The sequence below is a fragment of the Eupeodes corollae genome, chromosome 2 (genome assembly GCF_945859685.1).
Source record: "Eupeodes corollae chromosome 2, idEupCoro1.1, whole genome shotgun sequence".
Taxonomy (NCBI): Eukaryota; Metazoa; Arthropoda; class Insecta; order Diptera; family Syrphidae; genus Eupeodes; species Eupeodes corollae.
In genome coordinates this window covers 69614967-69642180 of record NC_079148.1, presented here as the reverse complement: position 1 = coordinate 69642180, position 27214 = coordinate 69614967, and the positions used below count along the sequence as shown (strand labels likewise).

General features: G+C 36.3%; 1 protein-coding gene across 2 annotated transcripts; it reads right to left on the bottom strand.

Moving 5' to 3' along the window:
• On the bottom strand, positions 1-27214 carry LOC129944431 (abnormal cell migration protein 10). Of its 2 annotated transcripts, none has more exons than XM_056053857.1 (4): positions 26556-27214; positions 26294-26493; positions 10234-10996; positions 1-3245 (listed from the first exon to the last, which is right to left on the bottom strand). In XM_056053857.1, exons 2-4 carry the CDS (start codon positions 26345-26347, stop codon positions 1093-1095), a joined length of 2970 nt encoding a protein of 989 aa, XP_055909832.1. In that variant the 5' UTR covers positions 26348-26493; positions 26556-27214; the 3' UTR covers positions 1-1092. The 2 variants fall into 2 exon arrangements, with proteins under 2 accessions (XP_055909832.1, XP_055909833.1); XM_056053858.1 differs by adding an exon at positions 11613-11928 and having other exon boundaries at positions 26294-27211.

Here is a 27214-nt window from a genome sequence, read left to right as displayed (position 1 = left end):
TTTTTGTTTTTTTTATATCCATTAGCGACCATCATCGCACGGTCGGTCCGCCCCGTAATAATAATAGACTTAATATTTAAATTTTAATACATTTTTATCTTTCTTTTCTGATATTTCAATGAAATTTACATTGGATATTTCTTTTTGGCTGTTTATATTTTCTTTTTTTAGTTGATTTTATTTTTCTTCACTTTAGTATGTTTCATTTTCCCTATTGTTTTTTTTTATTTCTTGTTTTGTAAATAAAATTATAAAAAATTCCGTATAAAAAGCTTAACTTAACTTTGTCACATTTGATATTTATGTATAAAAAGAAAACTTTTCTGAAAACGAGACATGCACATTTTGTTTTGTATTTTAATATAAAATCTATTATGTATTAAGTTTTATTTTGTAATGCAGCTTTTTGCGCCGCATTGGGATGATCATGATATTAGAGCAAGCCAACTTTATTTATTTATTTTTGTTAGTACAAATGCAATATGAATTGTATTAATATAAAAAAATATGAATCTATTTATTAAGTTTTGTTTTTCTTCGTTTGATCAAAAGTCGCCTATGGCACTTCAATAATTAAATTACTATATTTTTTTGTTTTTAAGTTTAAAAAAGTGATAATAAATTTATTATTATTTTTATTATAATAATTATATATTCTTTGACGCTAAGTGTATTCTTAAGATAAGAGTACAAGTAACCACCATCCGCCGCGCCGTGCCTCGCCGGCCGTCTTTTAAAGTGTAAAACAATGTAAATTATAACAAAATAAAACATTTTGTATTTGCACATTCCCCGCTGTACCTTGGATAGAATATGTGTAAAAGAAATTGTTTTAAAAATTGTATCTATTGAGCTTCAGATAGAGCGTGAGTAATCGATTAAATTATTTGTATTATTGATTGTAATAGGAAAGATCGAGTAGAGCTGCTCCAGTTTTAATATTTGTTTGTATATTTTTTCGCGGGGTAGTTGTATAGTTTATTTGTTTATCGCAAATTTAATTTGTGCGCTCCACAGATGTTGTTCATTCAATAAAAAACTATAAAAAAAATCTACATAAATAACTTTGAATATTTTTAAATGCATCTTTTTTTATATTCGATGAGTCAAGTGGGTTGACTCGCTTCGTTTTGGCGGGGGCGGAGGAGGCCGTTTCTTGATGGGAGTTAGTATGGATGGGGAAGATATAGGGAACTGCTCTGGTATGTTGTGACTATCGCTGTTAACATTCTCATAGAGCGCATAGTCAGCTCCTGAGCCGTAGTGTTCTTGTACCCAGTTGCTTACATTTGCGGTTTCGCGGTAGTAGTGCGAGTTGCCGCCACCGAATTCTTCGGGGAAGTCTCGGAAACCCAGGACCTCATGTGGTGTGGTTGAAGGCTCAAGTTTACACTTTTGAGCGACCTGCCATTTCTTGCGCATGACCCGTTGCAAGTCCTTTAAGAAATCCCTAGGTGGGTTTGCGGTTGAGTCAACTAAACGCTTGGGAGATGCAGTAGCAGCATTCATCGAGAGCCGTGTAGCTTCGGCTCTTGGCGGGGGCAGAGGCACTCCCACCTCCCGTGGTACTTGGCTTGGTCGCACCGGTGGAAATTGCACAACTTGAGGGGGCTCTACGAAACAAACCTTCCGCCTTAGTAAAACTGGAGAATCAGCAAATGACACTGTCTTCGTCATTGTGTTCGTATTTTGCTTAGTTGTTGGAGGTTGACCACCAGTGTAAGCTGGAGGCGATTTATAAGGAGGCGCTTTTATTGCTGCCTTTACCGACTTCACATACGAACCTGTGCCTACAACAACTGGCGATGGATAGGTGTTATTTACATCGTTTGCCTTTAGAATTGAATATGTATTATCTGTTGCTTGGTGTTGTTTTTTGTTCGACATATACTCGGGCTTGAGTTCTTGTGGTGGAGGTGGTGGTGGTAGATTGACCAAAGACACCTGCGAGCCATAGAAATCAGTCATAAGTTCGTTTGGAGGAGGTGGTGGTGGCAGTGAGTCAAGCGACAACGTTGAAGATGTCATGCGATGATCTACAGCGTCCAGCGGTGGAGGTGGAGGCAGTGTTAATGTGGAATCTGTGATTTTATCTGACATCTGGTCAGATGTATTCATATTAGGAACAAAGTTCATATCATTCACCGATATTGGAGTACTGGGAACACTAGGTGTTGGTGTGGGAGTGGAATTATTCGAAGAGTTCATGCTCTCCATTGAGCAACGCTTCGAATTGTGTTGTCTTCGTTTGAGAGTTCCACTGCCACTACTCTCTTCGCTGCGTCGTCGCACATGATGACGCGTTAGAGTTCCACTGTTTTCTGGTGAAGTGGAACAAATCGATTCGCAAATAGTTATCTCACCAACTTCCTTCAGTTGACGAGTCATAGTAGTGAGAGGGAGATTTGGCTTCATCGAAGGCTTTCGCTTGATGGTGCCGGTGGTGAATTCGGAGTCAAAACCATTGTTATCATCTGATAGACACCCGCTGGAACTGGAACTTGAAGCTCGTGATAATCGTCCACTAGACATAGAAGAAGGAACACTGATATTGCTACCCGACTGTGAAGGAACTGTCGATGCTATACTTATTATAGAATCGCTTCTATTGCTCGAGGAGAAATTGTTCAAGTCAGTTCTATTAATTTCTTCTAGAAGTGTTTTGTGATTTTCCCATAGTTGTTTGCCATATTTGGCAATTCGAATAGCAGTTACCCACTTTTCCATTGTTTCCGAATCTTCGGCACATAACATTTTCAATGATCTGCATGTTTTGCCAGGTGACGAGTCAATGGAGGATTTCAGACCGAATGCATATTCTGTTGGCGATTTGAATTTCTTTTTCCAACCGAGGCCTCGATAAACATTGTAGCCTGTTAGTAGTGTAAGACACATCAAATCGCGTGGTGATTTAGTTTTCTCTTTGGGAAAGTAATAAATTCCCGACGTGCGCAGCACAAAGTGATAACGTTTCCATCCTTTCTTTGAATCGCTTTTCATGTACAACAGTCCGTCCAATTGGATGTGCTGCCCGCTGGATTCGAAAAATTCTTCCAACAACATAGTTCGCGTTTGTTCGTCATGCTCGCTGCCTGGAGCCATCTGAGTTCCAGGTAAAAACTTCTCTGGCATGTTGAATAGGGCGATTTTGTCAGGTCTTTGCAGGAACATTACTTTGTTCTTTGAATCCGAATTCCAAGTCATTAAATTATCAACCAATAGTTCGTGGTCTTCAAATAGACGCTCTGAAAATGGAAAAGACAACATATTTATTTATGTTTCCAAACAAAACAATTAATTTTGAAGAGAAGTCAAGACACGATTCAAAAAAATAAAAGGAAAAGAGTTTAACGATCTATACTACTATTTTTGTATATTTTGAGGCTTTGTGTTCTATCTCCATGGCTTGCAACATAACGATTATTTTCATATAAAACTTTAGCAAGTTTTCTTTTTGATAACAATTGAGTCGAGCCAAATGTTGGTTTAATTTTATTCTGAAAATTGTATTTCTTAATGTGAGTAAAGGTTTTGAAAAGTTTTCAACAGAGGAAAAAGCAACAAAAGTAAACTGAAAACTTTCACTGTAATCGCAACTTTGAACTAATGAACAAAATGCCTTTATCAACAAATTCCTCATGATACAGTTTACAAATGAATTGGTGAGTGCACAATGCAATGTGCGATTAGCAAATGATAAAAACAAGTATCAGAGCTTTAGTTGTAGAAAAACTATTTTCACCAAATTCAAGACTAGTGATATCATTTTTGACGAACTCTTTCGAACTTATGAAAAATTCCTAGCGACTTTTAGCGAACAGTTGAACCAAGATTTGCACCAGAGCAAAAAACTATTAAAAATAGGAAGAAAGTCCCAGATTGCACAATCTCTAGCATAGAGAGAACCCCACTGAAATTATCAGTTAAAGCAAAGGACATAGAAATACGTCTAGATAAAAAGCTGAACTGGGGCCCAAATACACTAGAGGAATTTGAATAGGCTCACATAGCATTTAACACATGCAATGTCATTTTCAGCAAAAACTGGTATAGTGGGATGCGTTAGAGAATGCTTCATATCTAAAAAATTCTCACAAGAATATAGAGAATGGCATATATAGGTACCACAGAACCATTGAGAATCCCTCCTACTGTAGACAATTAAAATATACTGAATATTTTAACTCTGGACTTACATAAATGCAAAGAAAACTGTTGCAAACAGTGACTCACGGCGTAAAAGCCACACGCGGACAAGCTTAGATTATACAGGATTACATAGGGAACAATATAAGCAACAATTAAACTTGCAACAGAAGATTTAACACCATCTCCCCTGCCAGGAACGAATGTGATAATGTATGACCCAACTGTAGGCAGCGCATTTTTGAATTAAAACACATCTTTGGTAACAATACACTCTAAGAAAACTATGAAAGACGGAAATGCCTTGAAACCTGTCCCTGTTCCAAATTCGAGTAAAAAATATCCCGTTCGATTATGCATCTAGACAAAAAATATAACTACTGCTTGTAAGCATAATAAAAAGTTACAACCTCTCAATAGTCAACATTATGAGCAAATAGACATGTTGATAGTCTCGTCCGTCTGATTTTCAATTTTGTATCTGAATCTCGCCATAAAAGTAAACGGTTAAAATAAAAACTAAATTTTTGGTAAAGAAGATGTTCCAGGAAGCAGCCTATAAAGTTTCATCAAAACCTTGTCCAATTTCTATAAACCTTTATTTCTCATTCCTATGAATTCTTTAAACGTTTAGCTTCAGGAAAATGATTAGAACTTTTATGAAAACTGTTTCTGTTAGGAACAAAGATCTGACACTTTTTTCTTGTTCTTATTCTTGAAATGAACAAGTATAGGAGCAAATTTCTGCTATAAACAAGTAACAAAACATCTATCCACCGCCTATGAAAAAATGTATTATTGAAAGCATCAACTTTAATGCCACTCACTTCACGATCGTCAGTTTCGGATCTAAGGCAGAAAGGAAGAACTATTTCTAAGATCCGTTAAAAGATAAGTTCTTTGTTAAATATTTGATAAAGAAAATAATAACTCCGAATTCTATGACCTGTGAAAAAAACTGTGGATGTGGTCTAAAAAAACACATCTAATATATTGGCTGGACTAAATTTAGCGACCGTTTCAGCCAAGATAATATTTTTTAATAGGGATTGATACAAATACATTTGGAGTTTTAGTGGTCAGTTAGGTAAACTATACATTAATACTATTTGGTCTCAAAGGGGGAAGCAAGGATTAACAATCTACTTACTAAAAACTTAATTCCATATTCATATCGATTGGCCGCCTAGATCGATTGCTTGATGCCGATATATTTTTGTATGCCAACGAGTCGGCGGGCGACTGACATTAGAGGACCTCAAAGCCAATATTGACAGATAGAGTACGGTAGAAATGTTTAGTGGAGCCAATCAGCCTCTTATGAGATTGGCCCGAAAAATCGTTCACCCGAACAAGAATTCATTTCTGAACATAAAAAAGTACAATATGATTGAGATGTTGCAATTTTCTATGAAATGTATGGTCATTGAGTGCCGGCCGTGCGAGGTTAGGTTAGGTTGGAGTAGCTGTGCAGATGTCATTGACGCACGTAGACCTCAAGGGTCCATTGTGATACCACTAATGAGGTTACTCATGAGAGAGTAATGAACTAAAACAAACCATTTCGTACTTTTAATAAAGTTAGAGCGACGTTTTGTGTCAATCGAAGAAGGGATTACCGAGAAAGTTATTCCTTCTAATGGGGAGTGCTGGACATGTACATAGAAGGTGTTGGACTGTTTCCTCTTCCTCCTCGGCCATGCAGCTTCTACAAAAGTCATTTGTGTAGACCCCTAGCCTCAGAGCATGTGTTCCTATGAGGCAGTGTCCGGTTATTACTTCAATTGTAGTGCTTATACTTTGTCTGCTCAGGGATATCAATCCTTTTGACCGTTTTAAGTCTATGCTTGGCCATATTTGCTTGGTTGCTAGGCAGGTGGTACTCTGTGACCATCTAGCATTTGAATCTAAAGCATATTGTTTGAGAAGATATTTGCATGTAGCAAGTGGTGTTCCTATGTTATGTTTTTGTCTAACATAAGGCAGAAGTGTTCCGTTTTTGGCGAGCTCATCGGCTTTGCAGTTTCCCGGAATGTCTCTGTGGCCCGGCACCCAAATGAGGTGAATGTTAAACTGTTCCGTCATCTCCTTCAGAGATGATTGACAATCGTGGACTGTTCGAGAGTTTGTGGAGACAGACGCGAGAGATTTAAGAGCGGCTTGGCTGTCCGAGAAGATTCGTATATCCTTACAAGATATAACGTTTTCTTTGAGCCAGGATAGTGCTTCTTTAATCGCCATTACTTCTGCCTGGAATACACTACATTGATTGGGAAGTCAATAGGATAGACTGAGATTCAGTTGTTCCGAATAGATATCACTTCCAACTCAGTGATCGGTCTTTGAACCGTCTGTATAGAAGTGTACCGCATCGTCTTCGAGGGGTCTCTCTTCTTCCCAGGAGGATCTTAAAGGGATAGACACATGGAAGCTTTTACCGAATACCATTTTTGGGGTGGTATAGTCTAAGCGATCTGGGATAGATCTGAAACTGCAGTGCTACGACTTTTATACTATTTCAAATCGATTTATTTCATAGAAAAAAAAACTTTAAATTAGATATATAAAATGTTCCTCTCCGTTTTTAAGCAAGGTGTCAATTTGTGTTCAGAAAATGAATGAACATAACTATCTGAATTTTTGTTTTGACAGTTATTAATTAATTGTTAACAAACAAAAATGGCTTAATCAAGCGCCAAATAAAAAAACTTGTTTTTGTTGATATCTTGATAATAAGTGTAATTAAAGTATTTTAAAGAGTGATTTTTTAGCTATTATCTTTTTGGCAACACTGGTTTAGACTGCTGACGCACATTTGGTGTTATGTTTCACTGTCAAACATCTTCAAGTTGGTCTATAATTTAACCATAAATCATCTTAAAAACGAACAGATTATGGTCAGTTTAATCGACCAACTGAAGCGCCTATTCAGGATATTACCAACATGCCTACCTAGAGTGCGAACTGTAGAAAATATCGTAGCTGTATCGGCCAGTGTTAATGATGACAATCAATTATCGATTCGTAAAATTGTTGGTGAATGGGCTCTTGGAAAGTTGGCCGCAGATCTACTTTTTTGTACCGAAGTGTTCACCAACGAAGCTCATTTTGGCTCAATGGGTACGTAAATAAGCATAATTGTCGACTTTAGAATGAATATCAGCCTGAAGCATTGCAAGAGCTACCAATGTTTCCAGTAAAAGTCACAGTTTGGTGCGGTTTATGGGCTGGTCATCATTGGACAGTACTTCTTCAAAGATGATGCGAATCGTAACGTAACTGTAAATGGTGAGCGCTACCGTGACATGATATCCAACGTTTTTGTCCAAAATGCAAGAGCTTGACTTGCATCACATGTGGTTTCAACAAGACGGTGCCACATGCCACACAGCACGCGCAACAATGGAATTATTGAGCGGCGAATTCGGTGAACATTTTATTTAACGTTCGGGACCGGTCAATTGGCCACCTAGATCGTGCAATTTAACTATTAATTTAATTTAATGTTAAAGCTAATGTCTATACAGACAAGCCCGCTTCAATTGACGCATGGGAAGACAACATTGAAGCATTTACTCGTGAGATAACAGCCGAAATGTTCGAAAGAGTATTGGACTAAGCGGATGGACTATTTGAGGCGCAGTCAAGGTCAACATTTGCATGAAGTAATCTTCAAACATTAAATTATATAGACCGTACTATCGATCCTAATACAGATTTCATGCATTTTTCTGAATTGTATGTTTTTGTTGAAAAACTTTCCTATAGCTTTTAAAAAATCACTCTTTATATGGAAATTTAAATGATAAACTTAAAGTAACGACATTCATTCATTCATTCGGAATTCATAAGAGAAAAGAAAATTATATTTTTTTCATGTAGGATGACGTTCGGGCAAAACTCATAATAAGGCTGAATAAATCGATCTCTTCGAAGTGCAAGAAAAACTGGCCACTACTCGTCTTCGTTAATAGGAGACTTTTTGTTGCCTTGTCATGAAGAATTAAATCTTTTCTTAAGTTTGAAAAAACATTTAAGCTGAAAGTGAATGTTATATTCGGGCTCTGCACCAGCTCCAGCGCGATTATCCTAATAAATCACAAATAAATGCAGTCACTCATTTTGTGAATTCAAGTTGGTAGCGGTGGCATTTGACACCTGTCAAGCGCAGCTGTCATTGGGCAGGTTCAGGCGATATAAGTAAGGCAAGCTTCTAGCATCTGATTGGCCAGCTGCCAAAAAAATTGCCTTCCAATTAAGGCAACTTGACTGGAAAGTTGGTCAAGAAAAATCTTCCTAACTATCAAGTCAAGTCAACTTATGTCAGAATGACAATCGATCATGTTTTTTTATTTAACTGAAAATTGAACTTTATTAATCTACGATTTATTTATTTTTCGCACAATTTCATTTAATATTTTGTGTAAAAGGGTTTCTCGTCAAATTGGAAAAGAAATAAGTAATATTTCTTTACAATACAAAATACAAATCGTGATGGACTTAAAACGTGCCTGAGGACTGTTTTGTAGACAACAATGTTTTTGGTAGTTTTTGTGCGGTAAACTGAAGGTAGAAGTTAGGGAAGTAAAGTTCCGAGTTTGAAATTTATGATACTTAAAAAACTAACCAGTTGACTTGGTCAAAATGTACGTTCAAGGAATGCATTTGACTGCAAATGAAGTCCCTTATGTTGTCTGAACCTACCCATTTAGTGTTATAATGGTCAGCTTCAAACGACATAAGGGACTTGAAAGTAGGGCAAGTTCCAAGTATCTGATTAGTCAGCTGCCAAAAAAATTCTTTCCAATTAAGGCATTTTCATTGGAAAGTTGACTGGAAAGTAAGTCAAGAAAAATGTCCCAAACTATCAAATCAAGTCTACTTTTTATTCAACTGAAAGCTGAACTTTATTACTCTGTAATTTTTTTATGTTCTGCACAATTGTATGTAATGTTTGGTTTATAAAAGGGTTCTATGTCAAATTGGAAAAGGTATGAGAAATATTTCTCTACCATACAAAATTCAAATACTTGTAGGTTGCCTAAGAAGTTTTTAGTAGACTACAATAGTTCTTAAACCGATAAGCTGAGTTTGAGTTCCGAGATTGAATTTTATTACACTTGAAAAATTAAAAAGTTAATTTAGTCAAAATTAACGTTCAGAGGATGAAGTTGACTGAAAATGAAGTTAACTGCAAATGAAGTTGACTGCAAAGGAAGTTGACTGCAAATGAAGTTCCTTATGTTGTCTGAACATGGCCAATGTGCGCCATTTAAGGTAATGGATAGCGTAGGAATCGAACAGCGCAAGACAAAAAATTCAAATTATGAAGAAATGGTAGCGTTACTGATGTCGTAAGGTATCATTGAAAAATTACTCCAGAAAAGTAATGGAAAAGTCTTAAAAACTTACCATAGCCAGCAAATTACTGTCTTAATTTGACATTTGAGTATAATAACCAGCTACAAGAAAAATCGACTTGTTGACGACAACTTTTGCAAAAGGTGGAACTATGAGGAAAAGCACGAGGAAACTTTCTATGCCACACAAGATACTAATTCCTTGGAACTTGGAAAATACTTTTAAAGTAATCTTGAAAAACTCGAATGCTTTGCAGTGAACAGTCTTCTTAGGCTTAATAAAAGCCAAGTGACTTAAAAATGACAACAGTTGAAATCATAGGTTATGCACTCAAGAGAAATTTGAGGAACAGTGTTTCAAAATTATTCGAAGAAAATCGCATGTTACACATCTTGAAGATGGGATCTTTTCAATGCTATTGCTTTTCAAACTAAACCCGAAAGTACATAATTTATGACAAAATCAGATCAGCTGTGCTTTAAATATAAACAAACAAATGACCTCATCTTTAACTAACTAAACATGGAATAAAAATAAAATATTAGAGTGAAAACAAACAACGTTAATTCGTATGCACTACAAATTTTTGAATGTATATGATCCTCTTAGATCCTTTTATGTTTAATGGTTGATGAAATACACCTTTAAAATATCGTGTCTGACTTTCAATACTAAAAGACAAAGAAAAAAATAATTAGTTTAAATTTTTTTTGTATTGCAACTTACCCATTTGAAGGTCACTCAAATTCTCCACCAAAGCCCAATGTGCCTGCATTTTAACATGATTCTTGTCTGCCAAAAGTCGAGTCACATGACCACATGTCATACGCTCATCAACCAACAGCGATTTCGATGCCCCATCGGCTGTGAAGGCTTTAACAAATAGCCGCCTTATTGATGCATGTTCCAATTTATGAAGCGCTAGTTGGATCTTGGCCGCTTTGCTCTTATCACGCATCTGCACCTCTTGATCATTTTCGGCCAAAAGTATTTGCTTGTGATGATTGAGTGCTGAGCTAATGTTGCTCGAAGCCGACGATTCACTCGACAGCAACGACACCGTATCACTAAATGCTGAATCATTGTCTGGGCTTTCAGTTCGAGTCTCTCGCCCTGATAACCCATCCGAACTGGTATTACTTTCGGACGAGTATGAGATCGATGAATTTGTAGCACCTGAAATTGTTGAATTCGATCGACTGTGGGTGCGTCCAAGTCGACTATCATTGCTGCCACAAATACTGCCGGCTTGCTCCAACAGACTCAATTCGCCCAAGATGGCATCTAATTCCGATTCGTGTGATTCCTCAAGATTTGCCATCGAAAATCTATACGCACTGCTACGATCAACTATTTTATCCCCTTTTCGTCTTAGTTTAACAACCCCAGCTGGTGATGTTGTTGCTGCGTTTGTTGTTGTGGAGTTTAATTCACCCTCTTTGTTCTTGAGCGAAGACAATACAGATAACGGTTCGGGTAGGTCTAGAACCTAAAAGGAAAAACACAGAGATATCAAATCAGTTAGTTTATCAAATCAAACAGTCTTATCAATCATCAATATAGAACATTCATCTAAATATACAATGTGTGCATAAATATAGAATATTAAAAATTTGTTTAAGCACTTCTACTTCCTTTGCAGCGAAAATTAAATCGTTTTACGAACTACACTATGAACATACATACATCGTTCCTTTTGAGGTCTTTGAACGATAAACTGTATGTGACGATATTTGATGATAATGTGCGCAAGCCAATTATTATTTATCAAACACCCATTTGCCTATGTACCTCGTTATAACAATAATATAATAATAATATGAAATTAGAAGTGTGCGTAGGTAATTTTATGGAAACTTAAATGTGGAATGGCACCAAAATGATTGCAAACAAATAAAATTTATATTGGCGATATGGTGAAGGCGGAGGCGATGGTGATTTTGATTTTGATTCCAATTCTGATTGTGATTAGAATGAGCACATGTTTTTTTTTAAAGCAATTCAATATCGTCACATTGTTATTATTATTGAATGAATAGAGGAATGCGATTCATTAGATAGATGATGGCTATGAGAATGCTAGAAACATTTAAATTAAAACTTACACACTACACGAACAAAGAACACAGTACCAGTAGTCGATTCGATAGGTATGTAGGTAGGAACGTTTTTGAATTTTAACTTGATTCTGTGTTCGGCGATTGGGGTTGTACCGAGAACGTATAAAACATATGTACGTGCGGAGCGGACACATTCGATACTAGACTGCAATGAAGCGTTGGTTTTGTTGTTCGATTCGATTAATGTGTGTAGATTGATTCTGTTGTTTTGCGTTTTGTTTCTGTTTTCTCTGTTAAATGTCTTTCGGTCAAATGTCACTCTTTTTCAAGATTTCTTTTCTCCAACGAATGGTTTTGTTTGCTAAATAGTAATAATATAAAATTGAGAGAGCAGTTTTAGTTTTATTTCTGTTTTTTTTTTTCAGTTTTAATTGATTTGAATTTTTGTTTAACGAATTCTAACAACAATAATATCTATCTATATGTAACACCCCACTCCTTCCAAAAACGTAGTCAATTAAGGTATTAAGCTTTTGATGATAAATGTTAAATGTTTATATTCCTTCTTCACTTTTATTCTCATTTTGATATGAAAGAAAACAAACTGTTCTACTAAATCAATAAAGTCACATTGTACATCCCAAACACGTTTTAATATTTCAATAATTGTACAAGTAATAATTTTTGTATAAATAAGCATAAAATAACTAACTGAAATGTCTGCCTGATCGTATGATAGAATTAGAGCTCAGCTGAAGTAGCTAGTCAAAATGCCTTTGAACTACTAAAGGTAGCAACATTTTTTGTATCCTTTACAAATTGTTATTTTGATGCAATTCTGTTGCTTCTTGAGATTAAATTGAAATTTAATTTGACCTCAAGATTAATTTTAACAACTTTCGTTCCAATCACTGTGACATTGAGATATATGAACGAGCTTATGACTCAAGGATTATTGCTTTATATCAATATTGAAAATTCTTAATAGACTTTTGAATTAGTTATGTGTCGAGGGCATCTAAGGGAACCGATGCAGAAGACTTTAAACCCAGAATTGAACAGTCCACTACAATTTTCAAGCCGAAGTTAGAACCATAGAAAAATGGGTTGAATTGAATCTCGGAAGACACTATGGAAACCAAAATATTACCATCATGACTCATAGCCAAGAATCATTAAAAGAAATTTCCTCATATTCTAAGTTTGGTGTGGAAATGCGTTGGTAGGTTCAATGAGCTTGGCAAGAATAACTTATTTTAAATTTTACGAGCTAATTTTTAATCTAACTTAAATAAACTAAGATTTTAACCTAAGATTGTGGAAGGAAAGGGCTAACGCAATGTTGCCTTGTATCGTTAAAGCGAAGTCGCCAAAAGGTGTTTGGATTTCCTTAGGCGATGCAAGAAATATTTCACCCCTTCTGATCTGGCTGTTATCTACAACACTTATATACGTATAAAGCTTGAGTATAACTCCCATCTCTAGGCTGGTGCTCCTGCAACTTACTTAAGCCTCTTGGATAGTATTGAACTTAGAGCATTTAAATTAATAGATGATAATATCATCATAAGTTCATTTACTTCGCTTGAACATCGTCGTAAGGTCACTTCTCTGACCCTTTTTTACCTTTATTTTAACGGCTTATGCTCTAGTGAAATAGCTAGGTGCATTCCTCCCCTTAAACAGTTCAACCGTAATACTCGCGCTCCTAAGAATGCTCATCAGTATTCCCTCGAACCCAACTTCGGCCGTACTGTCAAATACAGAGATTCGTTCTTTAGCCATACTACGCGAATGTGCAATGCCTTACCACACTCTGTCTTTCCTAGTCATTGCAATACTAAGGAATTCAAAACCAATGTGCATTGACATCTCCTTTTAAACCCTCTCTCCTCTCCTAGAGCTCACACTGTGACTCTGATTAATAAGTTTAGTAATATCCCCTTATTATAAAAAAAAGTCCTGGTATACGAGATATATGTAGGTTCGTTAGAGCCATAGGAGGTTCGGTGGGTAAGAACATACAAAAGTCGAGGATTAAGGGTTTTACGAGAGGTAGTGTTAAAAGAGATGAGTTGTAGTGGGAAATGCAAGAAATGGAACAGAAAGGTGTCGATGAATAAAAAGAATTTCTGAAATTCGCCTACGTTCTTCCAACAAGTTCAAGTTAAGAAGTTTCAGGCGGCAACATAGAGAGGAAAAATATAAGGATTATTCCAAGGTAAGCCACGAAGAGCAAAGTGAAGGAAACGTCGTTGGATGCTTTTGATTCTCGAAATGGTTAGGTTAAAGTGGCTGTTGGTTGGGAAGTCCAACACACTTAGACCAAAGTATGGTCCGTTGTGATACCACATGGATCAGTTGATCAGCTTAACTCGTCGAACCAATTGGAGCTCCGAATGAAGCGTAGGAGACAAATAATTTCAGAATTTTTTAGATCGCTGGTATCGTTGAAGTAGTAGTCTCCAAGGTTGATTCTACGTCTTTGTGATGAGGCAGGACATGTGCACAGAAGATGAGAGATTGTCTCCTCCTCCTCCTCCTCGTCCATGCAACTCCTACAAAAATCATTTGCAGGGGCTCCAAATAGAATAGCATGCCTTGCTATTAAGCAGTGTCCAGTCTGGACACTTATAACGTAGCTAATGTGCAATTTACTCAGAGAGATTAATTGTTTTGAGCGCCTGGCGCTAAGATTAGGCCAAATTAGTTTTGTCGCTAAACAGGTGGTGGTGTTATTCCACCTGAAGTTTGTTTTCTCTATGATATCTTGCTTTAGCATGAGTTTACATGTACCTAAGGGGATACATGTCTCTATGGCCCGGTACCCAGAAAAGGTGAATGTTGGACTGTGTAGCCATCTCCGTAAGAGATGATCGACAATTTAGGGCTGTTAGTGAGTTAGTGGAGACAGAGTCTAGGGACTTTAACGCAGCTTGGCTATCCGAAAGGATGCGTACATATATCATTAGTTGATAAAACGTTTTCTCTTAGCCATGATAGGACTTCTTTTATAGCCAGGATTTCAGCTTGGAACACGCTACAATAATCGGGTAGACGAAAGCCGGAAAGTGTAGAGCGAAGTGCTCCTCCCATACACAGGCAGGCTGTTCGTTGGACTTTGCTGAGTTTATCGCGATTTGTCGCTATATCTAGCGCCGTCCACCATACCGCTACTCCATAAGTAAGGATCGGCCTTATGACCGATTATAGCCAGTGTGTAATGCGGGGCTGTAGGCCCTATATATTACCAATGGCCTTTTTACAGGAGAACAGGTCTGCTGTGGCCTTGTTTATTCTCTTTTGAATATTAGGTTTCCAACTTAATTTCTTGTCCAAAATGAGACCCAAGTATTTTGCTTGTTCAGAAAATTTAAGTGGTACACCGTTTATGAGGGTCGGTTTTTTGTGGGTTAACGCCTTTGAAAGGAGGGGCTTATCAATACTTGCCTTTAAGTAAATATCGATCAAACGTTCAAAAGTTTTGAGGAGGAATGATGATAAGCTGATAGGTCTTAGGTCTTTAGGGTTAACGTGACTGGATTTTCCAGCTTTTGGAATTAAAAAAAAACAATCTCTTGGTCACACAAAATGTGAAGGGCGCTAATGTTATTAACAGTAAAGATTTGTTGATCGTGCAAAAGATTTGTGTGAAAAAGTGATTGATGGCACTTGGCAATATTAAGTTCCAAGAAGTGTTTAAGACACCAAATTGAACAACAGTCAAGGCCATGTTGAACAAGGGGAGGGTCATCTAAACATCCTAGGATTGGAGAGTGCTATCTGCAATGATTACGAGGAGACTCCTGACCGAATCTCAGGCAAATGTAATGTCATGAGAAGGTCTTTTAGCTATCCTTTCTTAAAATAGTTTGGAGGGCATACAGTAGAATGAGTAATTTAATCCAGTCCCTTAGGAGGCTCTAGGTCGCATTGCATCAATATTATTCATTCATTGATTTAAGTTTGACCATTTTTTAGGGATTTAGAAGAAACAATATGTGGTCTAAAAATCAACTCAGGTCATTCCAGGTTTCAGTTAAGAGTTTCCACAGCATAACCTTCAAACTAACTGAGACATATCAATGAACAATGAAACATCGATAAAAATTCTGAATCCTGTTGCAGAAAAGGAGTTGAGTCATCTTAAATTCATGGATGAATATTTAAGCCGTTTTTTCTTTTAAGCACAGATATGTGCGAGTGCTTAGGATGTGTTAATTTTTTCAACCAGAGCTATATCCGAGCGATCTCTATTAGCTGGGGTAGGTGAGCGCTGTCAACTTCATTTTTTTCAAGTGGACAGATGACAAAAATAAGAAAAACAAACAAATTGGAGAACTCTGATGAAACTTTATTCAAAGCGTCCTCAACGTAGTCAGGCTCTACTACGAGCTTGCTTAAAAAACCGCCTTTTATATGCAACTCATCTCATCCTGTAGTTTTGGTTAGTGCATACTGTCGGCGTTCAGTCCTTGGTTGAAGATTTACCTTGAAGAATCCCCCGAAACAACACAAGCGAAGAGCGACATTTCCATCACCGATACTTGGAAGAGATAGCAGTTATGGACCAAGTAAAAATGTAATTCAAGGATGCAAGTGAATCAGCTCTTGTTGCTAGAAATGAAAACACGCTCACTAGAAAGTGATCTTTTCAATAAAGCTCCTTTCTTGTTAAAGGGGACTCATTGTTTAAGGTTCCCAGACGATTTGGTTAGTTTTTCTTTAATAATTTGTCAAGCTTAAACAGATTTTTTTTAAAAACCTCTGAAACTATAAAACTATATCTTTTAAAATTGATGAAAATTCCTGTTAAGAATCTCTTGCTTTACAGAGTGGAGACTCCTTAAATATCGTAGCTCGAAGACAACACAAAAAGTTTTACCCGACAAATATAGCCAACTAATAAGATCTTTGAAGTTAGTACCCATTCGACTTAAGACTGCAGAATGTATAATTTCTCATTAAATTTAAAGTTGGAAAATTTCAATTGAATTCGGATTGTGGTCTATTTTAACGGAGGAAGCAATAGCACAAACAAAAACAAAACTAGACCAGCTTTTTGTTGACAAGTTTTTCTCACAAACTTAGACAATTTTTTTTTTAGCTTAACTCACGTAACATGTTTTTTTTTTTAATGAACATAAATATAAGCGTGCACACCTTTTGTTTATAATTTGTGAATGCATTAACATATTACGTCTCAATCTTTCCTCTTTTTCTGCTTTTCTGCGTGGATAAGGACAGTATATCCAACTCAACCCTCATTATGACCACATACTCAAATTGTAAGTGATAAAAAGTCTTGCTATAAATGCTTTCATAATATTAATTAATCGATCATGAATATGTTTTTTGTAAGCAAATTAATTTCTTCATTATGTGTGTATAAGGTAGGTAAGTTAATTTTCTTTTTTCAGAAGGTAGGCAAGCTCTTCCTTCCTCCTCCTAATCGTCCGACCGACCCAACGACGTACGGTTTGCCTTTGTTGGATATAACCTTGAACAGGAAAAAAAAAGAATTCCAAAAAAGGACACACATAGGCGAAGACATTTTTGAATTACAAAATCGTGCAGGGAAACCGTAGGAATATCGCATGCATGAACAAATGGTAAGAATTTTACAAATGATAAACAAAACGGTTGAGGGTGGAACTAGAAGTTGCTCAGTCTAAAGCTGTGTGAAAAAATACTCATTTTTCATTTAAGACGCAAACAAAAAATAACAAAAACAATCTATATAATGACTGTTTGGTCGGCTGATTTATTTTAGTTAACCGTGCTTTGTTCGTGCTTTTATTAATTACTTATTTTATCCACAAGACTAAAAATAAGTAGATTGATTTGTTTTAGTTATGAGTTCAAAAACGAACAAATGAATAGCTACTTGGGTTAATGGTAATGATTAATTTTTATTTTTAAAGCACAACGCTTTCGAAGTTGATACTTTTTAAAACCTATGACTCATTCAAGCTTTTCAAAAAGGGTCGTCAAAAACAGAATGTGTTAGTAGAAATTATTCATGATATTACAGCGAGTTTTCAGGTGTGTCAGTGAACGTTGATTTGGATGACACTATTTAGAAAAGTCCTCATTCTTCTATTTAAATCAAGGTTAAGTCTAGCCTACATTAAAGGCTTAAAATGTTAAAAATAAAAACAAATGTCAAAGTTATTTTGACACACACGCAAATGGTTAGGCTAAGTTAGGTTGAAGGGGCTCGAAATTAATGACGTTATCGGCACAATAAGTTCAATGTAAATCCCTTGTGATACCCTGAAGTATTGAACTTCCCTAAAAGAAAAAACAAATTAATTAAAAACCCATAATGCCAATGGATTGCCTTGTTTCAGTCTTTTAGAGGCTATGAGAAAGCCTAGCAGGGTGTTTCCTGGGAAGTCTTTGGGTTTTTTTCAAGGTTTTCGTAAAAGTGTCTGTCCAAGAGTTTGTTTCTAGTGTGGCAAAGTGCTGGGCAGTGGCATAAGAAGAGGGCAGTTTCTTTTTGCTTGCACTTATCATCGGTAGCAAGCCGCTTATTACGGTAATCCAACAAGTTATGTCCTGTTATTATGTTCATGATGTAGCAAAACAATCCATCCAATGGAATCCCCAGGGTAATAGACGCGTTGGACGACTAAAGACAACTTGGAGGTCATCAGTTTGAAGGACGCTCGGTCTCAAGGTATTCAATCGTGGCCACAGCTTAGGTCAGTTGCGGTGAATCGGGATAGGTGGAAGGATCTTGTTGCTGCCCTATGCTCCAGGAGGAGTTAAAGCGCTGCTGTACTTGCAGCCGGACAATATATATATATAATTATGCTCACAAATAATCGTAGAGATTTTTTTTGGCCAGGTGCCTAATCGAATCTAATATTGTTGTATTTTGCATCATTTCCTGGCTGTAGCACAGGTTTTAAAACTTTTACATCTTTCATTGGTCTCTTGTATTATCTTGTTACCAATAACCTTTTTTACTTCACATGATGGAACGTTTGTTCTCGAGCCTATCCAGGATTCGTTTAGTATTGTACCTATCCTCGACAGCTCATCAGCTCTCTCGTTCCTTGGCACATCACTGTAACCTGGTTCCTAGCAGAATCTAATGTTATGCTGTGAGAAGAGAATTTATTTATTTATTCAGCTTAATACAAGCTATAACTTAACATGACTTAACTTAATTTTTTTTTGTTTAAGTTCTTGTTATCAGTTTTCAACATTAATTCATGTGGGCCCTAAGGCCCACATAAAAGCGCTTTAATGTACAAGAACTAACAATTTTGATTTTATTAGACTTAAAATTACAAGGGACGAGGAATTCGGACTCAAAAAGGGAAAAAGTAAAGGGTATCTTTCAGATGGGATTTGGAAATTTTAAAATCGAATACTACCATAGCAGCATTGCCGTGAAAAAGAATTCTGGACTGGTTCAAAGTGCCCGTAATTAGTGCGGTGTTGAGAAATATAGAAAAGGGAAACAGACCGCAGATTTCGAGGGTAGGTGTTAAGATGAATATCACTCAGGAGCGCAGGGGAATCTATACTGCCCATTAACAATTGGTGAGCAAATAATATATCAGTGTTTTTGTGTCTAATATATTAGGGCTGCAAACCTATCAGTTTTAGTCGATCGGCATAAGGAGAAAAGTTGGATGTATCATCCCAGGGGAGGCCACGTAAGGCAAATCGAACGAAACGTCTTTGAACATTTTCAATTCTGAGTGAATGGTTTTCATAAAAGGGACACCATACTTGGCATGCATATTCAAGATGAGGACGGACTAGGGAAATGTAAAGCGCTTTAGTTACATAGGGGTTAGACAATTTTTTTGAACATCTCTTATAAAACCGAGAGATCTATTAGCTTCATTAATAATTTGGTCAAAATGAGAATGGAAATTCAGGTGTTTGTCACACATAATACCAAAATCTCTTATAGAATCGACGTCATTGACGGCGTCATTAAGGAAGTAGTATACTCTATGAGATGGGATTTGTTTGCGTGAAAAGGTCATTTGTTTACATTTAACTCTAGAAAATTATTAATGCACCAAACAAAAAAGATATTAAGATCATTTTGTAAAAGTAAGGAATCAGATGGAGTAGAGATAATCTTAAAAATTTTCTTATCATCCGCAAACACTAGGATATCTGAGTTTTTTAATTTAAGACAGACATCGTTAACAGATAAGACGAAGAGAAGGGGGCCAAGGTGACTACCTTGTGGGACTCCAGAAGTTGCATGTATAGGACTGGCGACTCTATAAGTTATATTCGTAAGATTAGAGCTTATCAAGTTTATAAATATAGATGGAAAGCCTAGGGCTCTTAGTTTGAGATAAATTATCTTATGGGATATTTTATCATAGGCTTTGCTGTAATCAGTGTACATAACATCAACTTCTTTGCCATTCTCAAGGGCTGACAAAACTTTGGATATAAATTCAATTAAGTTAGTCATAGTGGATCTACCTTTAAGAAAACCATGTTTAGAGAATAAAGGCTTGCAATGGAAATAAACGGAATCATAAACTAAACTTTCAAAAAGTTTTGGAATGCATGAAAGTTTAGCAATATGTCTATAATTGTTAATTTCAGTTGTTTTGCCTTGTTTATGAATTTGAAATATAAATTAATATTTTCATATATGAGGAAACACACCTTGGGAAAGAGAGAGTTCAAAGAGTGCAGTTAGAGTCTTTGACAGAGAATGCATACATTTTTTTAGAACAACTGATGGGACGCCCTCGAGACCAGGGCTAAAGTTTTCTTTGAGACTTACGATTTTGGCAAGTACCATTTCCTCAGTTATTGTAAACGATGAAAGAGAGGTTTGAGTGCAACCATCTACATAACTAAAGTAGTGTGGATCAGGATCATGCAGATGCTCAGTATACAATTTGTTAAAGTAATTAGCAAATGGATTTAATGTGGTTGTTGGATTAGAGGAGATTATGTTGGAGAAACTCATTGAAGGTGGAAACCCATCAGATTTTCGTTTGACATTTATAAACTTGAAAAATGTCCTTGCATCAGAAAGAAGGTTATTTTTCATTTGGTTAAGATATTGGTTATAAAGGGATTCCCTTAATTCAGAGAAAGAATTATAGGCGAGAAGATAGTTGTTGTGATCAGTATCAGATTTGGACTGTAAAAAGATCTTCCAAAGCTTGTTACGGGTATTTCTTAGGCTACTGAGCTCTCTGTTGTACCAAGGGGAAACAGAGGTGAAATTTTTTGTACGAGAGAACGGTACTGATTCTTCAAAACAGTATGAAAGAATCAAATAAAACCAATTTGTAAGGGACTCTACTATTAAGCGGAGGGATCTCAATTCAAAGTCAGCTGAGCTAAGAAGATTGTTAAGTTTGGAGAAATCAGCCCTACGAAAATCATAACAGTTATCCTCCATTACAAAAAAATTGTTTTCAAATTCAATGGTGAAGGAGAGATTAAGATGAGGAAGATAGCGATCCAAGGTTGAGAAAAGGTGAGGGCTCGCGGAGACAAAACAGTTATCGCAATCAGATGAGAATATGAGATCGATGTGTCTCCCCATAAAGTTTGATACTCCATTTAGTTGAAAAAGACCACAATCAGACAAATGATCAATGAACAGCGATTCAGATTCAGAAAAGATGTTAGTTGGAAAGAATTATGTCTGATCATCTGAGGTGGACCAGTTGAGATGGGGAAGATTAAAATCTCCAAGAACGATGATCAAGTAGATAATCAATGGCATTAACAGCAGCTTGGTATGCTTTAATTTGTTGGGCTGGTCGAATATACCAACAAAGGACAAAAAGACAAAACTTAGGGAGTGTAACCTTAGCTGATACACCTTGAAATTCAATTGAAGTGGGTATACGGAGTAATGAACTTTCAAAATTGCTAGTGATAGCTAAAAGCACACCACGATCGTGTGTATTACTCGCATATTCCACGACATCCATTCGATAGATGGAATAGTCGCTAGTGAAGAGTTCAGTACTAAGGATATCAGGTGTGAGGTTGGTTTTGGTAAGGGCAAAGATGTCATAAGGAAGGTTTTGGGAGTTATTAAAGATGGCAGACGTTCTAGATCTTAACCCTCTTACATTTTGATAGTAAAGGCTAAGACATTTAGGTTTAGTGGTCTTCAGGTTAGGAGCGATAGTATTTCTTCATATCTGCACGGGATTTTTGGATATGAGATAATCGTTTTGAAGAGATAAACGACGCAAAAGAGGTAAGGTATTCTCTCACTTTTTGAGGAGAAATTTCAAGGCCATCATAGGGAGGCCTTCTTGGGAGATTAAAACCTTTATGTTTGTATTTGTTTTACCTTCAAAGCAAACAGAATCTGGTTTGTCGTGCAGGAAAGCTAGGTTAAGACAAACATTATTGTAGATTTTTTGGTCTCTAAGACGGGACATAACATACCCATCATTAGAATCGTTAGTTCTTGGCGACAATAGTTCACAAGTTTCTATTTGATTACCGTGGCGCTCGTGATAGCGCCATTATTGAGATCTGTTTTGCAGCGTATGTCACTGTCAATAATTTGGCTTAAAAGCAACTACTTTGAACGATAGGTCTAAAGGATTTGGAAAGATAGAATATTTTTGAAAAGACCTACTTCCCAGCCTATTATTTGCTGAATAGCTCGTGTAGTGATGGTTAGGGCAAAGACTTTCAGTACTAGACTTTTCCACTTCATTCTAAAAAAATACATATACAGTGTTACAGTGGTGGTACCTTAAGCGTGTTTTGTTGTTGTTGTTGTTGATAATAACCGCCACGTTAAATTTAAGGAAGATCAGTACAAAGACAATACACGAATCGACCAAATTGTTGTAAAAATCGAATTATTGATAATTCAATTAGATAAGCGTGTTATATCAAAAAATTGTTTTGTCACTTACCATTGGCTAAAAGGTTCTTGTGATTTAACATATATCTACATTTTCTCATAGGGTTCCGTTTAGTGACTGGTGAATGTCAATAAGCGGACTCAAAGCCCATAACGGTCGAAATTTTAGACCGAGAAAATGAAATTTAGATAGAAATAGAACGAATTGACAGTTCTTAATTCGTTCTAAAAAAAAGCGTGTTTTTTACACCTACACAATGTCTGCAAGTCGTGCGCGCATTTTTTGCCTTTGTACCTAGTTCCTTGTCTACGCAGATAAGCCCGAACTCAGCTTCAGCGGCCTCTTGCCCTAAATAATTTTTAAGACATAAAAAATACCTTTTTATAATAAAGCTCAATTTATGGCTATAGCATTAAATTATATGTTATATTTATATTCGGTCTTGAAAACTACGTGTCTAAAAAACACCCTTTATTAGAAGAAAAGGTGTCAATTTCTTATGTATAAGTAAGTCCCTATTATTGTTGCAAGTTCTAATAGTTGTAGTTTCGGTCGTCTATTGCCATTAAATGGCTTGCGCCAACCATTAAAACAAAAACATCAGCAGCTGCACACTTAAAAGTATGCTACCAGAGTTGCCACAGTAGATTCTATTTTGTTCAGAACAACAATTCAATTTTCAATTATAGGTTTACATCCATTTTTTGAAGACCTCTTAGAGTTTTACCATTTGCTGTTTGGTGATAAAAGAGGAACTGCAGTTACATTATAGATCACTTCAACTTGGCCAAACTCAATTATGATACTAGAATAATTATTGTCATGCCAGTGATGCTTTAAGTTTTTGGATCCTCCCAATTCTTTTATTAAAGTTACCACTTTCCAAAAAATAATCCCGAAATACCTTTGTACCTTATGAACTTGACGTTTGCCTTATTAATTATCAACACAATTCCAAATGCCTCGAACGCTTAACTCATATATATCACCGTAAACTTATCGTCATGTGATTTTTTTTTAACATCGTGCTTGAAAGTATAGTGCAGAGCTCCTACGTCAACACTAGAGGCACTATATTTCAAAAGTCTGTCCAATTACTAGCATATGCTGATGACATTGACATAATCGGGCTTTTGTGAGTATTGAGGCAGAGGCGGCAAAAATGGGTTTAACGGTTAATGAGGGCAAAACAAAGTAAATGCTGTCGTCAACAAAGGACATACAACACCGACGCGACGTCTTGGTCAAAACGTCACCATCGACAGACGTAAATTTGAGGTAGTCAAGGACTTCGTCTACCTAGGCTCCGCTGTAAACGCACAAAACAACACCAGAGCTGAGATCAAAACCTGAATAACTCTTGCTAACCGCTGTTTCTTTGGACTAAGAAAGCAATTGAGTGGTAAAGTCCTCTCTCGAGGGACCAAAGTGTTGCTATATATGACCCTTATCATCCCCGTCCTGCTATACGGTGCAGAAGCATGGACCATGACAAAAGCGGATGAATGCACCTCGAGAGAAAAGTTCTTCGTGTGATCTACGGTCCCGTATGCATCGAAGGGGAGTGGAGGAGAAGATGTAACGACGAGCTGTACGGGCTGTACAGCGACGTAGACTTAGCCAGAAAGGTAAAAGTCCAAGGACTAAGATGGCTGGGTCACGTAGAGCGCATGGAAACCAGTGCTACGGTCCGGAAAGTCTTCGAACCCACACCCACAGGGCAGCGCAGTAGAGGAAGACCGCTGATCAGGTGGCGCGCACAAGTGGAAAGTGACCTCACCCAACTTGGAGCTCGAAACTGAAGACATCTAGCTGGGGACCGAGCTAGATGGAGAAGTTTGTTGGGTGAGGCCCTAGTTCACACAGGACTTTAGCGACACTTTAAGTAAATAAGGAAGAAACTTATCGATAGAGATAAGCTGTACAGATTATGGAATAACCTTTACTTTGATGAGAGTCGTGACTTGACCAAAAAGTGTGTTGTTCTTATCATAAAACTAAAACCACAATATTTTCCAAACAAATATCACACGTTCTTATTTTAGAATGGTATTTCTTTTTTATTTCCTGGGTGAGCATTTATCATAATCAGTTTGAAAACGTAGCCTATTACGGTAAAAAAAAAAACATTTTCGTAAATAGTTAACAAGTGAACGTTGATAAAAAAAAAGAGATCAAGCATAAACAAAACTTTTTAACGATGTAGCTATGTATACTAAATTTCAACAAAAAAAAAACTAATCTTTTGCATGCTTCATTGTTTATGCAAAATTTAAATCCCATAAATTCGCAATAAACAAATAAAACTAGAGTTACCTCAAGTAATACATTTCCTCCATTCGAACGTTTTGATCATGATCATGAAAAAATTAACTCGACAGGCACGTCTTGATTACCGAAACATTAGAATATTTGCCATTAAAATTCAGAACTCAAACGATTTAACTTTCAATTCCAATATTGCCTTCTATCATCAAGGTTAACCAAGAATAAGTTCAAAATGTGACAAGAAACTCACATTTTTGATTCTTTCCAATTTTATAGGAAGGAATTTAGAAAAGAGATAAATGTCTACGTAAACTTCAGATAATGTAGACAGACAAGAAGATTATTCAAGAGTAAATTATGTGCTACCTAAACATCTACAAACAAAAGAATTTTCTTATCACAATAGGTATATTAATAAACAATTATAATAAATAATATTGTTTACTTTTTTTATCACAAGACTGAAGACCTTGTGGTTTTGTGCGATATGATGATGCTTTGTTTTAAATAACCAAGAATCTCATTTAAATATTATTAATAAATATCATGAGGTTAAAATGAAGCAACATCTTCTGGCAACCCTGACATAATTTACTTCCAAAAACAAATTGAATACAATTTTCGAAATACACTTCCTGTTGTTCTTTTTCTTCCGTTTATACCTATACGACATACATATCTACATACCTATGGCTATAAGAAGCTGACAAAAAAAGAATAAATATACATACGTGCTCCCAAGAATATTAACGACATGATTTTATTCAGATTCTCATTATGAATTATGTCTTCATCTGTTCTTTTTTTTTCTTCTGTTGTTTTCTTGTATGATCTGCGATGCGACTACTTCCGGAGCTGCATGCTGCATGGAATAGTCCCTACCTATTTATTTCCAGCGTTAATAATGAAACAATTTTGCACATGTACAAAACAAAAACAAAAAAAAGTACATATTTTCTTTTGCCCTGGTAAACCAATGAAAAATATTAAAAAACGAAAAAAGAAAACAAATAAACCTCAAATAAAGAAAATAAAAACCCAATTGTGGTCCAACTAGAAGACTCGCTCTCGAGTAGCGAAGCGACCCACCGACAGCGAGTGTTACATTACACCATTTTGGCATACATAGGTATGTATTTATGTACATACCTATAGCCAGAGCCAGAGCTAGAGCCTGAGCCAGAGCAAGTCTACTATAGGTACTTAAGTGTTGTTGTTAAACATCGACACCCGAATCGAATCCGAATGCATTTCCTGACTCTGTAGTGTATGCACACACTTTCTAGAAAATATCAACTTCAACTTTGTAATCCTATTAATAGCGCTTGGATGGAACAAAAAGAAAAAGACATACAAATCGAAAGAAAAACACTAAAAAAAATGATCATAAAACAATGTATGGAAACTCAGTCAGCCAGCCAGCCAGCAGTGAGCAGAAGACGGAGCACGAACGCAGCAAAGAGGATGCAAAAACATCTGCTGAGAGCTGAGCTAAACCAAATCATAACCAAACCATTGGACATTCGGTTTTTTTTTAGGTTTTTGTTGTTAATTTTCAATAAAGATTTTAGGAAAAAAGTAGGTATATATTGTTTTGTGGATACTTACGGATTCGTTGAGGTAATTAGCAATCGAATCATAGTCCGTAAAGCTGCAATCCATAGTAGGTGCTCCTCTAGTCGACAAAAGAAATGCGAATGCGTTTTCTTTTTTCACTGATTCTTATTCTTCGTTTGCTGGGGCTGCACCAAAAAATTTATGAGCATATCTTTCTTCTTGTGTCTTCTTAAGACATGAAAATCAAGGAACTAGGTATTTAGTTAGAAGTGAAATGTAAAATACCAATTTTTTTATTTTGTGGTAAACTCACTTAACATTAACACGAAGTAAACAACAAATAGTTTTATTTATTTTGTATTACAAAATACTCGATTCTTCACTGAGTTATAAATTATGTTCTTATTTTTTGTTTGTAAATTGCAATGTATAAAAAGAAAATTCACAAATAATACGACTTTTTATTTTCGTGGGTTTCACTATTTAATTATTGTCGAACTGCACATTTTCGGTTGCAGACACTCAGCCATTTTAAGTGCACGCACAGCGACAGCCACACAAGGGTCTCATCAAAACGGGGACGAAAACGAACGAACGACAGCTACAGCGACAGCGACAGGCACTGAAATCGAAGAACAATGACGATGGAGCACAGAAGTCGTCGTCGTCGTCTATCTTTTCATCTTTTTATTTTTTCTTTTGGATTTCTTTTTACATGATCTACTTTGCTTTTTATACGTGGGTGGATAGTTTTTTGTTGTAGATTTTGGTAAATAGTTTGATGTTTTTCGATTTTTGTTGATGAAAAGTTTAATTTTTTCACATTTAATAAATTAATTCGAGGAATTTTATAAAATTTTGTAAACGAAAATGAAAAATTCTAGCCAAGGTGTTTCGACACTGCAATTACCGCCACCGCCCCCAATAGAAATACACTACACAGTTCACAAGTACAGAAAGAAAATTATTTAG